The sequence below is a fragment of the Artemia franciscana genome, chromosome 18, assembly GCF_032884065.1.
Source record: "Artemia franciscana chromosome 18, ASM3288406v1, whole genome shotgun sequence".
In the NCBI taxonomy this organism is placed as follows: Eukaryota; Metazoa; Arthropoda; class Branchiopoda; order Anostraca; family Artemiidae; genus Artemia; species Artemia franciscana.
This window is the reverse complement of record NC_088880.1, coordinates 30,805,774-30,822,097: the sequence shown is the minus strand read 5'-3', so window position 1 is coordinate 30,822,097 and position 16,324 is coordinate 30,805,774. Positions and strand designations below refer to the sequence as shown.

Sequence of the window (16,324 nt, the reverse complement as noted above, 5' to 3'; positions counted from 1 at the left end):
TCATGTATTATATATATCTATATATTTTGTTAAGTTTTATTCTTCTTTTAAACTTAAACTAAAAAAATTAAATACAAAAAAAAACAAAAAAAAACACAAAATAAAAATAGAATCTTAAAATTGAAAACATCTGAACTAAAAAGGTGTATTGCTTGCAGCGAATACAACTAAATAAGCCTGTCTTCTCTAGGCATTATATAAAAAAAGCTAAGTAAAACTTTAGTACAAATAACTAAACGGGGGTTAAAACTGAACACAAACTGATTATTTATTACCGATAAAAATATATCCGTAGATTTGGCAGCACCTGATCAAGCATCTCAATCTTAGCTTCTTATCCACCTTAACGGGGGTTAGGAAGGATACAGCTTCACTTCCAACAGTAAGAGGGGGAGTAGTACCCTCATTTCATGGACTAATTTAAGCTCGTTTTGAATTTTATTATCACTTATCTTTGTTATTGAAAAAAAACTCCAAATTTAATAGGGACAAGAAAGAAGATGATGGCTCAGAACTAATCAACCATAGCCACAGCCATGGGGCAATAACATCGCAGACAATCAAAATGTGGTTTTACGCACTAAAACTCTTTTTTTTTTGTGAAATGAGAACACCATTATTATTACATTGAAGATGGACGCCGGAAGTCATTACCAAAAGTGATTTTGGTGGATAGGGCCCTATTTAGGTTACACTGTGGATTATTGCGACCTAGATTTAGCAGGAATTGTTTGAGTAAACACTAAAGCCACAATAAAATTTTTCGGTGAACATGATGAGAGACTGAATTGGTGACTAGAATATGTCTGACAATTTGGAAACAGTTAATGATGTTTCACAGTCACATCTTACATTCATGCTATAGATGGAAGTCGGAAGTAATAACTTAAAGCGATTTCGGTGGATATGTTCCTATTTAGGTTGCGGGGTGGATTAGTGTGACTCATATTTAGCAGTAATTATTCGAGCCGACGCTAAAGCTATGATGTAATTTTTTGCGAAGCTGATGATGGACTGAAATGTCGATCAAGACTTTGGATATTCAGGAGCGGCTGATAACGTGTCATGGTCTTAGCTTCTTACAGTCAAGCTGATGATAGATTAAATTGCTGACCAGAATATGTCTAGAGATTTGACAGCAGTTAATAAACTTCCCAGTCATAACTAATTTCATAGCTAAGTCACAGTCATAAGGTTCTCAGGCATAGCTAATATTGAAGATGGATGCCAGAAGTCAAAACCAAAAAGGTTTTTTTGGATAGGTACCTGTTCAGGCTACGTTTGGTTTGGTGTGACCATTTGTTTGGTTTAGTGTTAAAGTTTTGGTTTAGTTTGGTTTAGTGTAATCATTCGAGAAGACACTAAAGACACAAGGTCATTTTTTAGTAAACCTGATCATAAGAGTGAATTAACGACCAGAATATGTCTGACAATTCAAAAAGCAGCTAATCAAGCTTCACAGCTCCACACTCGTATTCATGATGGTCGCTGGAAGTAATAACCAAAAGCAATTTTGATGAATATACCCCTATTTAGGCTAAAGTGTGGATTAATGGACCCAAGATTTAGCCACGATTATTAAAACTGACCACAAACTGATTATTTATTACTGATAAAAATATGTCCGTAGTTTTGGCAGCGCCTGATCAAGCATCACAATCTTAGCTTCTTACAGTCAAGCTCATGACAGACCGAAATACCAACCCAGAACATGTCTGAAGATTTGGCAGCAGCTAATCAAATTTTACAGTCATAGATAACTGCATAGATAAGTCATAGTCATATTGAAGATGAATGCCAGAAGTCACAATCAAAATTTGGTTTTTGGTGGATGGGCACCTAGTCAGACTTTATTGTTGACTAATATGATTTATATATAGAAATACCAATTTAGTAAACACTGAAACCACAGTACCATTTGCAAGTAATTGTATTTATTCGGGTAGTTTTGACTTTGAATGGTGTCGCCACTAGAGACGACATAAAAGTCGTCTCAATATTGGGTGCAGCATGTTCCAAATAAGAATATAACCCTCCTCTTTTAAGACTTTGCCCCTCAACTCTCCGTCCACCAGTAAGCTAAGCTGGTGTCTTTGAACTTATAGTGCCTTAAGTATAACTAAAATGATATAATAAATTAAAATTAACACTTTTTATATGAAAGTCTTCCTTGTATTTCTTCTTGTATACATATATTCTTTCTTAAGTATAATAAATACAGATACAAATAAATACAGATAAGTATAATAAATACAGTACGAATAAATACAGTACCATTTGCAAGATATTAGACTGAATTTGTGACCAGAATATTTCAGGAGATCAAGTAGTAGCTAATAAAGCTTCACAGTTATAGTTTCTCACAGTCAAGCTGATGATAGACAAAGTCTGACCTGAATACTTCAGGAGATTTGGCAACAGCTAATCAAGATTCGCAGTCATACCTTCTTACAGTCAATCTGATGATAGACTGAAATGCCAACGAGGATATTTGAGGAAATTTGGCAGCAGCTAATCAAGCTTCACAGTTATAGATTCTCATTCGTCACTCGAACCCTGTTTGACCCTCAAACAAAATAAATTGCTGAGCTCAGCTCAGAGATGGATCTTTTTAATGGAAAACGAGCTTGAAAAATCACATGAATTTTAAAGTTGTAAGAAAATATTCTACTAAACAAGATATGGACATGGAAGTGTAACGTATAGTACAGCATGTTTGAGGAAACAACAGCAATAAAGCACAAAACCGGATATTTTAGCAAGCATAAAAATAATGAGGACCCTTTCTCTTGCTCGTGATTGCTACCTTTGTGAGTTTTCTTAAATACATACAAGTCAAAGCCTAATTTTATAACTTCACATTAAGCTTCAGAAAAGTTGCATCCTTCCAGCCTTTTTTAAGCTGTCAACTTAAATAACAAGATGAAATTTGGAAATACGTTTATTTACGAAGGAGCTTTGGTATGAACTTAGGTAACATCAGTGCCACTAGCGGATTAGTTTAAGCTAAGAATAATTTCTTTAAATAATTTCTTTACTATCAAGTCCAGTATACCTGAAGTAAAATTTCACTAGTTTATAAAAACGGGAAAACTTTGTCAGGCTCCTTACTCACACATCTTTTCAGTCAAAAAAAAGCTTACAGCCCATTAGGAAATATAACTCCTTCAGAGATATCTTTTTGAAATTGCAGCACAATGTTCACATTTACCAACGTCATATCTACCAAATAACGCGTATATTTACCAATATCTTTCATGATAACTAATTGTTCTTTTACTTAGAAGTCCAGCAAGGACAGAATCATTGCCGAAAAAATAAATCGGGGGTTGGGGATGGCAAATCTAAGAGAATGGTGATCTTTTTCGATTTGGAAATATCAAAATAAATCAACCAATCGTTTTGTTTATCTTGAAACCCTTTCGGCGGTAGAAGCTTGGCCCATTGTGGGCCACACAATACATTGATGAAACACCAAAACAAAATATAGATAATACGATAAATCACACAAGGAATGCACATAAAAGAATAAGAAGAACATGCACTAGAATACAATAAAAAAATACACTTAAAAAACAGATAGTAATGATAATGATAATTAAGAATAAAGAAAGTAGAACAAAATCGAAAAGACCAATTTGCATTAGAACATACAAAAAAAAATATGAAGATTCCTGAAAGTAGTTTTAAGAGAAGAGATGAGATATATCAGTTGGGATAGAATCCCAAAGTGAATTCGCCTAAAAAAGGGTGTTTTTTTTTTTTTCTCGGACGCTATCGATGAGCTTTTAGGTATGATAAACTTCTGTGAAGAATAACATACCCAAGAGAAGTACTTGTGCAGTACTTGTGATGAAGTACTTGTGATGGGATAAACATAAACAGATAAACAGAGGACGGGATATGATCGTAGATACCCCTAGTATTCTGAATAAGCCAAAATTAGATTTTGTTTAGCAATTATGTGCTCAAAAGATGGTAGGTCTTTATGTATGCATACGTCAGCCGAAGGAAACTTACCTTTTAAGCAGGCAGGTGCTTTGCAAACAAAAGGGAGAAGCGACTGGCAGGAACTTAACTCCCAAGATTGGTCTGGGTCCGTCACGTGGGCTCTGACACATTCCCCTTTGTTTGGGTCAGGTTGGTCGAGCTTCCAGAAACCTGAAAATATTGAATTACAAGTTTTGTCCTGAGTCGACGACCCCAAGTCGCACTATAAATTGCCTTCTACCAAGCTAAAATATAAAATTATTTTGACAAAAATACAATTTTTTGGTTAAAAACTCATCTTTACCCTGAAACCCAAGTTTAATTGAATATTTCATAGAAAATCAACTATTAAATTACTACTCCATTGCTTCTAACAGCCCAATGCTACACCAGGTCACCTAACCCCAACACAGCTGCACCTAGTCTTCCTCTACCCCTATCTATTCAAAGCTTCACTTTTTACCTTGTTATCGTGAGGTACTGATTTTGTCTTTAAGTCCTTCTTAATGACTTCTGCACATCCATCCTGGAACGACCCATATTTCATTTGGTCTCAGATAGATTTCCAAATGGCATAATCATTGGCCATCTGTCATCTTTAATCTTTAGAACATAATCTAGTCACCTTGGCCTTTCTTTTATTACAGCCCTAGAAAGTGGAATAAAACCTAATTTTTGTATGGATTTTCATTTGGTTAATTTAAAACAAAAACTTTTTCCACAAAACAAGTTTTTCAAAGAAAAGTAAAGAGCTTCCTTAAGCCAAAAAGGATCAGAAATAGAGTCAATTAACCTTCCAAGCGTAAAACAACCACAAATCACTATCAAACAGTTCGTGGTAACGAACTGTAGTAAGGAGCGATCCGGCTCAATAGTAACCAAAACTCTAAAAAATTGAATTTTGATATCAATAGCTACATCAAAAGAATCGCATTTTAATGCTGATTTTAAATATATAAGTTTCATCAAGTTTAGTCTTAGCCATCAAAAGTTACGAGCCTGAGAAAATTTGCCTTATTTAGGAAAATAGGGGGAAACACCCCCTCGTAGGATCTTAACGAAAATGACACCATCAAATTCAGCGTATCAGAGAACCCTGTTGTAGAAGTTTCAAGCTCCTATCTACAAAAATGTGGAATTTTGCATTTTTTGCCAGAAGACAAATCACGGGTGCGTGTTTATTTGTTTTTTTTTTTTTTTTTTTTTTCCAGGGGTCATCGTATCGACCAAGTGGTCCTAGAATGTCGCAAGAAGGCTCATTCTAACGGAAATGAAAAGTTCTAGTGCCCTTTTTAAGTGACCAAAAAAATTGGAGGGCATCTAGGCCCCCTCCCACGCTCATTTTTTCCCAGAGTCAACGGATCAAAATTTTGAGATAGCGATTTTGTTTAGCATAGTCGAAAATCATAATAACTATGTTTTTGGGGATGACTTACTCCCCCAAAGTCCCTGGGGGAGGGGTTGCAAGTTACAAACTTCAACCAGTGTTTACATATAATAATGGTTATTGGGAAGTGTACAGACGTTTTCAGGGGGATTTTTTTGGTTTTGGGGGTAGGGTTGAGGGAGGGGGCTATGTGGGAGGATCTTTCCTTGGAGAAATATGCCATGGGGGAAAAAAAATCAATGAAAAGGGCGCAGGACGAATCTGGTCACGTTAGAAAAAAACGTCAAATTAAGAGCTTAATATACAATGCTGGGTGTTCGGAGCCTCTCTATTATGGAGTATAATTTGAAAATAACACAACTATACGAGCGATAAAACATATATACCACAACCATAACTCAACTAACGAAAGAACTGCTAAGAGATAACACAACTATAAAGCGAAAACAGGTGAAAACTAACGGGAAAATAAACAAACTAAGAGGTGGAAGGGGCCCAGAGAAAAAATATAATCCTTTTTCAATTTTGAGCCTAACTTCCGCAAAGGAGTAATAATGTCAGAAGCCCCGAAATACCGAATTTTTTTTTTTCAAACAGTTCGTGGTAAGGGGCGACCCGGCTCAATAGTAAACGAAACTCTAAAAAACGGAATTTTGATGCTAAAAGATACATCAAAAGAATCGAATTTTTACGCTGATTCTAAATATATAAGTTTCAATTAATTTAGTCCTTGTCATCAAAAGTTAGGAGCCTGAGAAAATTCGCCCTATTTTGGAAAAAAAGGGGAAAACATCCCCTAAAAGTCATAGAATCTTAACGAAAATCACACTATCGCATTCGGTATATCAGAGAACTCTATAGCAAAAATTTCAAGCTCCTATCTAAAAAATGTGGAATTTTGTATTTTTTGCCAGAAGACAAATCACGGGTGCGTGTTTATTTGTTTGTTTTTTTTTTTTTGTTTTTTTTTTCCATGGGTCATCTTATCGACCAAGTGGTCCTAGAATGTCGCGAGAGTGCTCATTCTAACGGAAATGAGAAGTTCTAGTGTCCTTTTTAAGTGACCAAAAAATTGGAGGGCAAATAGGCCCCCTCCCATGCTCATGTTTTTCCAAAAGTCAACAAATTAAAATTTTAAGATAGCCATTTTGTTCAGCATAGTCGAAAACCATAATAACTATGTCTTTGGGAATGACTTACTCCCCCACAATCCCTGAGGGAGGGGCTGCAAGTTACAAACTTTGACCAGTGTTTACATATAGTAATGGTTATTGGGAAGTGTACAGACGTTTTCATGGGGATTTTTTGGTTTGGGGGGTGGGGTTGATGGGAGAGGGCTTTGTGGAAGGATCTTTCCTTTGAGGAATTTGTCATGGGGGAAGAAAAATTCAATGAAAAGGGCGCAGGATTTTCTAGCATTACTATAAAAAAAAAACAATGAAAAAATAAACATGAAAACGTTTTTTCAAATGAAAGTAAGGAATAGCATTGAAATTTAAAACGAACAGAGATTATTACGCATATGAGGGGTTCTAAAAATACTTTACCATAAAGAGCGAGGTATTTAGGAGGAGATAAATACCTCGCTCTTTATGCTAAAATATTTTTAGTGATTTCAACTATTGATTCTACAGTCTTTTTGATTCAGGGGTCATTCTTAAAGAATTGGGACAAAACTTACGATTTAGTGTAAAGAGCGAGGTATTAACGAGGGTACAAACCCCCTCGTACACATAGTAAAAATATAAGAATATAAAAGTTTGTTACATAAGTTAATTCTTAAGTTACGTATATTTTTTACTAATGAAAACGTTCGTTGAATATTAAAAGTTCTAGTAGCCTTTTTAAGTAACCGAAAAATTGGAGGGCAGCTAGGCCTCCTTCCCCACCCCTTATTTCTCAAAATCGTCTGATCAAAACTAAGAGAAAGCCATTTAGCCAAAAAAAAATTAATATACTAATTTCATTTCAATAATTTATGTGCGGAGAGCCAAAATCAAACATGCATTAATTCAAAAACGTTCAGAAATTAAATGAAAAAAAACTAGTTTTTTTAACTGAAAGTAAGGAGCGACATTAAAACTTAAAACGAACAGAAATTACTCCGTATATGAAATGGGTTGTCCCCTCCGCAGTCCCACGCTCTTTACGCTAAAGTTTTTAATTTTTTTAAAAAGTAGAATTGTGGCAAAGAGTCAAACTTTAGCGTAAAGAGCGAGGGACTGCAGAGGAGACAACCCATTTCATATACGGAGTAATTTCTGTTCGTTTTAAGTTTTAATGTCGCTCCTTACTTTCAGTTAAAAAAAACTAGTTTTTTTTTATTTAATCAATAAGTAAATGAAACTCAAAACGAACAGAAATTACATAAGTTGGGGTGATAATCTCCATGCCTTGTTTTGTTTTCAGCAAAGCGCAAATTATATCCTGGGGTTGAGAAGACATGGGGGTTATCAGCCCCACTAATGTTAATTTTGCTCGTTTTGAGTTATACTGTAAGTTACGCAACTTGCCTATATTGTTCACATATATTATTCGTTGTTGAGGAATACGCGAAAAATTTCCGGGAAAATTTTCCAAAGGGAGGATTTTGTGTGGGGAGGAAAGTTTCTAGGGGAAATGTTACACGGGGGAGGAAAGGGAATTTCATTCACTGGCATGGCTTGTGAAATAGTCCAAAATTTAATATAAAAAAAATGTACCTGTGTATTATACGCCACTTAAGTGCTTCATTTAATTAGAACCTGTTTCTTTGACGCTCAATCGTAATAAATGGCAGTAACAAATGGCATTCTACGGTGAGCGAACAACATATTGGCTCTCAAACCGGTTTCTTTCAGGTATGCCCTTTTTCTACATATTCAGCGAGGCCTTTTATTGAAAGAGCACTAAGTCATGTGTTGTCATTTATGAAATTTTCAAAACCGGTTCTTTAAATTCTACTTGTATGAAGCACGGAGTGGCGTATGATAACATACGCCACTTCTCAATAACATACGTTCAACGAATAACATACAATGTTATTCAACGAATAACATATTCGTTGAACGTATACGCAATACGTTCGTATTGCGTATACGCAACACGTTCGTTGAACGTATACGCAATACGAACGAATAACATATTCGTTGAACGTCTACGCAATTCGTTGAACGTATAAAGAATGAACGAATTGCGTAGCTTACAACCCTTGTCACGAGGAAAGTTGACGCCCTAAAAGACATAATTACTGGACCTTTCAACAAGGCTAAACAAAATAAATCTCTTAAATTTTCGATCGAATACGTTTTGGTAATGATGGGCTTGGGGGGGGGTTGGCTGATTGGCCTTCATTCGTTTTTTAATCTTTAAAAGGGCAGTAAAATTTCGGACTTCCAATCAAATGAGCTCTATTTGATCCAAAATTTATCCGATTACCCATTCCATAAAACCTTAGATGCCCCGGGGCACAACTTACAACCATTGTCTATGGGCTCAGGGGGATTGTGTCCACCCTTTGCATCCACCTGCTAAAGTTTGACTCTTTGTCACAGTTCCACTTTTTAAAACAATAAAAAACTTTAGCGTAAAGAGTGGGACGTTGAGGAGGGGACAGCCCCTTTCATATACGGAATAATTTCTGTTCGTTTTAAGTTTTAGTGTCGCTCCTTGCTTTCAGTTGAGAATTTTTTTTTTATTTAATTATAGAAGGTATGCTACTAATCTGGTGACTGAGTATAGGAGTGGTGGACAAATTGAATTTTTAATTAAACATTTGGGCCAGCCGGTATGGAATTCACTCCCTGATTGTGTTAAGGTGGCTGAACACTAACTTTTTTGTAACATATTTTTTTATATTATTAATTATAGTTGAAATAAAATTAAGTTGTTGTTTAAGTTAAGTTTATTCATTGTTTAGTAATTTTTGTTTAATCGGCTGCCATCACAAGCCCTCCAGAGCTTTCTTGCAGCTGGTCGTATTTTTGTTGTTGAATATTTTTATAGTAATTATTCACAAAAAAATAAAATAAAAATAATTAAATATGTTGAACAAAATGGGTATATAAAAATCTTAGTTGGATGTGTTTGGAGGAATGGTGGGCATAGTAGGGGGGTTAGTTCCCCTTCAATCATTTTCGACTATTAAAAAGGGTACTATCCGCTTCAATTTCCAACTGAATGAGCCCTTTTGAAGTTTCTACGACAACCCCTTCGATACGAAGTGCCCTGGTCTAATAAACAAAAAAATAATACGTTGTGACCACATCCATCTTTACTTAGGCAGCGCTATTGCGGTGCCTATGATAACAGTCACCCAAACGAGTCCCCAAAACGGTCCTTTGACAATTCTTTTGAAAAATATAATCAGATCTTCCTCAACTTTTCGAAGTGCCCACGTTACAAGGGCATTCCAGCCCACAGTCATTGCCATGACTCCTAATATTCTAATCTTAGTTCCTAAAATTATCTTAGCCAATGGACGATAGCTAAAATAAATAAAAAAAAAATTAGCCAATGGACAAATCAGCTGTTTTTTATTTACAAAACTCACTTTTATTAACTTGTTTTCCTGCAAAAGCAAGGTGGAAACAAGACTGAAGAGGTATGCACCACAGAAAGTCCAACGACAGAAAATAGGCAATTTTATTGCAATTTCGGCAATTTTATTGACCGTACCCATATGATGATCACACTGAAGCCTATAAATCAATTATTGACATTTCTCGTTGGAAGATGTTCTTGTCATTTTTAGTGCTTGATTGGAAATATTTATTTACTCGACATCGTTAGTTTGTAGAATCCAATAAAAACCAGATAACAGAGAAATGAGATAGATGGAAATATCAAGGAAAGTAAATAACTTAAGACTAGATTTAAAAGACGCAGCTAGATTGCCAAAATTGGGTATATAATAATGGACAGATTCGAAACCCAATAAATTACTTCACTTAAAAGCTGGGTACTAATTCTTGCATTGGCCAGGAAAGTTCCTTAGTGTTTAAGTAGGCAGGTACAGGGGGGAGGGTTCTTCATTGCAGTATCTGCCCCTCAAAATGTAAAGTTTCATATTGTTTGTTTAGTTTCTTATATTTCCGGCGTAATTTCCCTATTTTTGGTTGTTTTTTTCCGAAGTTGTAATCAATTTCGAATTGCTGTACCCTCCCCCACCACAAAAATAAACTAATATGTTTCCATCTCCATGACCGTATAAAAAAGTGCTAAAATGCAAACAAAAGCAGGGGTGTCTCCCTATGATGTATTCGCTCATCATGGGCACATAGATGGTTTGGTAGTTTCAGGGTATTTGTGCATATTATTGTAGTATTTTCGTGCAATAAGCTGGCTGTAAATCAAACATAATTTGAACCATTATTATTGTACATGGTAAAGGGGCATTGTATTGTAGGTAACGAGAGGTCACCTCTCTCTCGGAAGTCATGTCCATCAGGTGGCACATCGCAGAGCCGTGCTGAACTCTGCCAAGCATGGCACAACTGTGATAAGCGTGGCGAAACTGTAAAGTACACTTAGTGCTCTGATATGTACACCAGGTGGCGGGAAGTCAGCGCGCCCTCGGAAGGTAAGAGGTTTCAGCTTGATCGTCTTGAACAGTATAGTCTCAAAAAAACGTACCGCCCAAAGAAAATACTAAAATGAACAAAATCCTGGACGATCGACCTTATGGCATACTGGAAGAACTCCATTTTTACTAAATTCCCCTAGGATTTGGACCCCTTCCATCTAGGTTATTGAAAAAAGGTATACCTGAGTCTGGCGGGAAAGGTGGTATCAATCACCTACAAAAATGATTTCTGGTTTCCCTTGGATCTTGCGGTTTAAAATCTAAGTGTGATTATTAATTTATTAATAACTGGAACTGATTTTTGTGATGCAGCCTAGGTAAGCGTTTTACAGATTTTTGGTTAATCAAGTCGTTGGAAACATTCTGGAAGTTGAACAAATCGTAGCCCATCTGTTATAATTATTAATTAACAACCCAAATTAGTTTCTCATTTTGTTCAATGCCTGCAAAATTTCTTTTTTGGCAACATTTTGTTTTCTGGTTAATTGGCAATGCAACTGCCCCTTGAAAACAAAATACGCGTTTCAAGACAACAAAGCTTCGCAAAGCGTATATTTTCCCTCAGGCTACTAAAGCTACGCCTTATTTTGGATCTTGTTTCAATGAAGGGTGGCTTTTCAGTCAAGTGGTAAGGTTATCTGATTCCCTGACAACTATAATATTTAAAAGAAGAAAAATAAACATTGAAGAACAATAAACAAAAAGAAAAATGAAACGGTTTTTATTCATTAGAGAGATAAATTGTTAAAGTCAGCAAATGACGATTTGTTTTTGTTTAAGCGATTGGATGTAATGGATATTAACCACAAATCCTCGACTTAAACCGATTTCTCTTTATTCTTTTTGATATAATGTTGTTTTCATTTAACTTTTTTTTTTATTTATTAATTTGATCCTTGATTTTACTTTAATAATGAATTTGTCCAAATGAATTGTTGTTATTACTTCTTTTTCATTGATTTCCTTGCTTGAGTGATGTCTTGAAGGTTTAGCAACAAAATAACAGCTTCCAAACAAACTGTCAGAGTTATTAGACCGAAGAATAACTGTTAAAACAACATCAACTTCTTTAAGCATCAATAAGAGCTAATATAAGAAATAAACATGATGCATGGGACATTTTTAGAAGTTATGGTTTCTGCAAGACTAGTTTCATCTACATTAACAATGTTTTCTAATTTTATTTATTGTAAATAAAAAATTGCATTAAAATCTATGGCAGCCCTTTCAACTATTTGACATAGTTATATTTTTTTTTTTTTTACATTGACATTTTTCACAACAAAAGGTATAAAACAATTTTTGTTGTGGCGTATTTATATATTAGTGTTTGTTTTGTGTATATAGAATTATGTTTGTGTATTATGAGTGTTTATGCGTTATGTTTTATGATTGATATTAGTGTTATCCACTAATGAGCTATCATAAGCTAGTTATTATATATTTATGACTCTTTATGAGTATTATGAGCTACTTATTGTCGTCCTTTTCGTTAGAAATGTAATTTTATACTTTTCAGTTTTCTTTTCATTTATTTCCTATACTCCTCTGTGGACATCCATGTATGTATAGAGGGCAAAAATAAATTACTATTATTATTATATAGTGTGTTTTGTATTTATATGACTCTTGCTGAAATTGATTTGAATTATGTTAGATCTTAACTTTTTAACATTAAATTCGTATGTTTTCTATTCTAGGTTCCAGTGTTTGCTGGGTTGGTTGTTAGGGTAATCATAATTCCCGTTCTTGGTTTCTTGCCCAGCAAAACTAGAACCCTCCACGTAGCTCTAACGAAAAAAAGTGTTTAGTGGCGTTAAGATTTAGTTAAGTTTTTTCTTCTTCTTTTTTCTGTGGCGGATTTCACGGTGCCAGGTATGCAAACAAGCTTTCTCTTTTTGTGGGTACATCTATTTATTAGTAGATATTTTGTGTATATGCATGCTATTGTGTGTAATATATAGCTCTTACTGGAAAATGAAAAAAGCGATACCTCTCTTCTTTAGTAATGTTAGACCTTATTTTGAATTGAAATGATTCTGCTGGTAGAACTACCCTATCGTTGTGCTAGCAGTAGTTTTTGGTTCCTATGAAAGCTATTTTAGTACCAAGCCTCCAGCTTTTTTTTAATTTTATACGTTATCTTGCTCAGAGTGGGTGGGCGGTAGGGAGTCTATCTCTTGTTGATATAAAAGTTTGATTGGTTCATACAAAGATTGGTACGTCGGCAGTCTTTTATGGAGGTTTATGCATGAACCTTCGCTTGGTCACATCAACAGATGGAACAGGCCCCTCCGTGAGATTATTCTAAACGGTTGTACAGCACCACGTTAGATGTATCCCCTGGAGGTAGTCAGACTGACATATCTGTTTATTTTTAAGCCTTGTTGTCTTTAGTCAGCTTAAGGAAAGGATAAAAGGCCTTTGGAGGTTGGATGGAGTACGTGATCAACTAGGTGTATATGAAGGGGTTCGTCATGGGGGCCACAATTAACGCCAGCTTGTACAATGTGATCACAATTTTGAGCTGGTTGTAAGTTGCATCCTTCAAATCAGTATATGTGTCCATTAGAGAAGTTCAACTTCAGAGCGTGTTCAGAACAAGGGAAATTGAAGTTTGGGATGATTTCGCTTTTTTGGCTTCGGTTTGTTGCACCAGATATCTGGCAATGCCGGATATCATATATAAATTCTTCTTTAAAGACAGCAGTTGATCTTTAGTGGTGATTTTTTTGTTATTTCTTGGGAAAAGTATGATGCGTTTGAAAAACTACGAATATGCCATTAATCTAGGGACCCCTAGGCTATAACCTATATTAGCCTGCCAAGTGTTATGGTCCTCTATTATCCTGCACCCCATCCCTATGGTCTTGCTATCTAATTGAAATCCACGTATTCAAAATTTCATAAATTTTGTGTCTTTGCCAAAAAAAAGGACTTGATTCAATTATTTTTCAAAGACAAGTTAAACTATAAAAAAAAATCTTTGTTTGACCGTTCTTGTAGGGGTAATTTTTTGTTTTTTTTTCACTCAGAGTAAGAAGAGGAGAAAGGCTACAAAGTGAAACTTAGAACAAAAGTATTTCAGTAGGGCTAACTCAGACTAAAAATATTTTTTCACTGTGAAATAAATACATATTTACGTTTGCAAAATAAATTCACACATTCACGAAACAGATATAAGAAATAATTAACAAATACAAAACTAAATAGAGACATAACATTATACCTGGACATAGTATGCCAAAGTGCCCCTCCCTTTAAGAATTAAGAAATGTGCCCTAAAACGCATTTTTTTATTTCTTGAAAAAATGGAGGAGAAATGAAATGAAAATAAGCTTATTTTTAGTTTTAATAGCTAAAAGTTGGATTTAGTTGTACATATGAATAGTTGTCTTATTAGTTATAAATATGATTGCCGAAGATTGTCCTTTTCGGCCAACCGTCATGGGCTAAACAGAAAGCAGGTCGTCCGCGGTTGGTTTGGGAGGATGTCATGAAGAAAAATTTAAGGAGAATGGGAACTTCCTGGAAGGGGGTAAAGAGGAAGGCTTTGAATAGATTCAAATGGAGGATGAGCGTACGTAGCTGTGTTGGCCTTAGGCGACACTTGGTGCTGCCAGTAGTTAATTTACCTGAGTATTGAGAGGCAAGGCTACCACCGGCTGTTTGTAAGCTGTTGGTGCTTAGGTCATCCAGTGATTCATAGCCTACCCAGAAAGCGTCATCCATTGATCCGGGTCTTAGTTTCTGCGAGGCAACGTGCATCGTATCATTGTTTTGGAAATAGTTGTCTGTTGCAACCAAATCTCCTCCATACCTAAGGATAAAGTTAGTTGATTAAATGATTACTATTAAACTTACTTAGGATGGCGACAAAGAAATCTTTAAGAGCATTACTCACAAAGTGAAGTCTTTTCGCACCTGGCTATCGTAAAAATTCATAAAACTCTTATGATAAAAATCTAAAATCTTCATTATCATCGTAAGCAAACTATTAAATGTGGAATAGAATAGAAACGAATATTTAACCTCTGATCAAGCTTGAAAGGCCTTCTAGGAAAAATTTGTTAATTTTTTACTGTTTTTACTGAAATTCATTAACTGTTTATTCAGAGATTCCATTCTGTGCTACTATGTTAACTTTTCAGTAACGTAACATAAACTTTTACGTTACGTTTACGTTAAACTTTTCTGTAGAATACTGAACAATACCACGTTACTGAAAACTGAGTTTCCTTGAGTTTTTCCAGAGGATTATAATTTTAAAATTGTAAGCAGAGCTCCAGTCCACTTAGCATTGCCTATGTTAGAGTCAAAGTTTGCTCTGTAAGATTGCATAACTTAATGTAAGGTCCTTAGTAATGTTAGCGTGAAGGGTTCTGCAACGCGTGAGTGGACCTTACAGATGAATATGTGTATATATATATCATATATCCTTACAGTTTTTTCTCATCTTTGTTATATCTACAAGTGCGGAGAATAATTTTTTCAGTTTTTCTAGGCTCTGATTCAGTTAAAATCAATACGTGTTTTTTTATACATATTAGGCCAGTTGCAGAAAGTGGCCCAAGTGCTTACGTGCTTGTGCCACTTTTTGGGCCATCCATCCTTCAACCAGTTCTTTTTTTGTACGGTTAACGAAATTATTTCGTAAGGTTTATCGCGTACATTTAAAAAACTAGGAGGAACAAAAATCAATTTAAAAAGTTTTTTTTATGGAAGTAAACAGAAAAGTTGAAACTTGAACAGAAAAACAATTGCTTCGCAGATTATGCAAGATATGCGTAGAGAACTACCTCTAACAAACTGTCTCATATTTGAAGAATTTGGAAAACTAAGCTTCTTTGAGTCTTTCAGAGGATTATCATTCTATGCTAAACGTTATCGATGTCATAGCAAGTGAAAGACTGTTGAGAGCCAAATAAATAATTAGTCTTTTATTTTCTGAAGGCTGCTTATGGATTTTTTTTTGTTCCAAAGAGAACACTTTTTTTTACGTCCGTTTTGTGTTTTCAGTAAAGTATTCTTTCTAAAATTCTGGAAATATAGGGAATTTTTCTTTATCGATGCAAATGAAGGTAGTGGGCCATAGCATTCATTTATTTGTTGGAAATAAAGATCTTTGGGTCGACTTTTGCCAAACACTGTCAGGGTTAAATTCTCCTTATTTTGAGTTTTACTGATTTTTCAGGGTTAAACCAGTTATACATACCGATTTTTTGGGGGATAGGGCTTAGATTTGAAATAAATAGGAAAAGAGTAAACTACGCGAAAATGTTTAGGTTTTCGACTCTGTTGGTACCCAGGTCTAAACAATCCTCTCCTAGCATGGGACATAGGGATCAAATATGGATGAGCAGAGTTTTACCGGCTTGAATTTT

At 35.1% G+C, this 16,324-nt stretch overlaps 1 protein-coding gene across 1 annotated transcript in view; it reads right to left on the bottom strand.

Annotated features, from left to right (window-relative positions):
* Positions 1-16,324, bottom strand: part of LOC136038864 (uncharacterized) — a 204,878-nt gene that overhangs the window by 173,160 nt on the left and 15,394 nt on the right. The window contains exons 5-6 of the mRNA XM_065722318.1: positions 14,576-14,760; positions 4,021-4,161 (exon numbers count right to left, since the gene is read on the bottom strand). Coding sequence (XP_065578390.1) covers positions 4,021-4,161; positions 14,576-14,760 — 326 coding nt within the window. The remainder of the gene's footprint in view (positions 1-4,020; positions 4,162-14,575; positions 14,761-16,324) is intronic.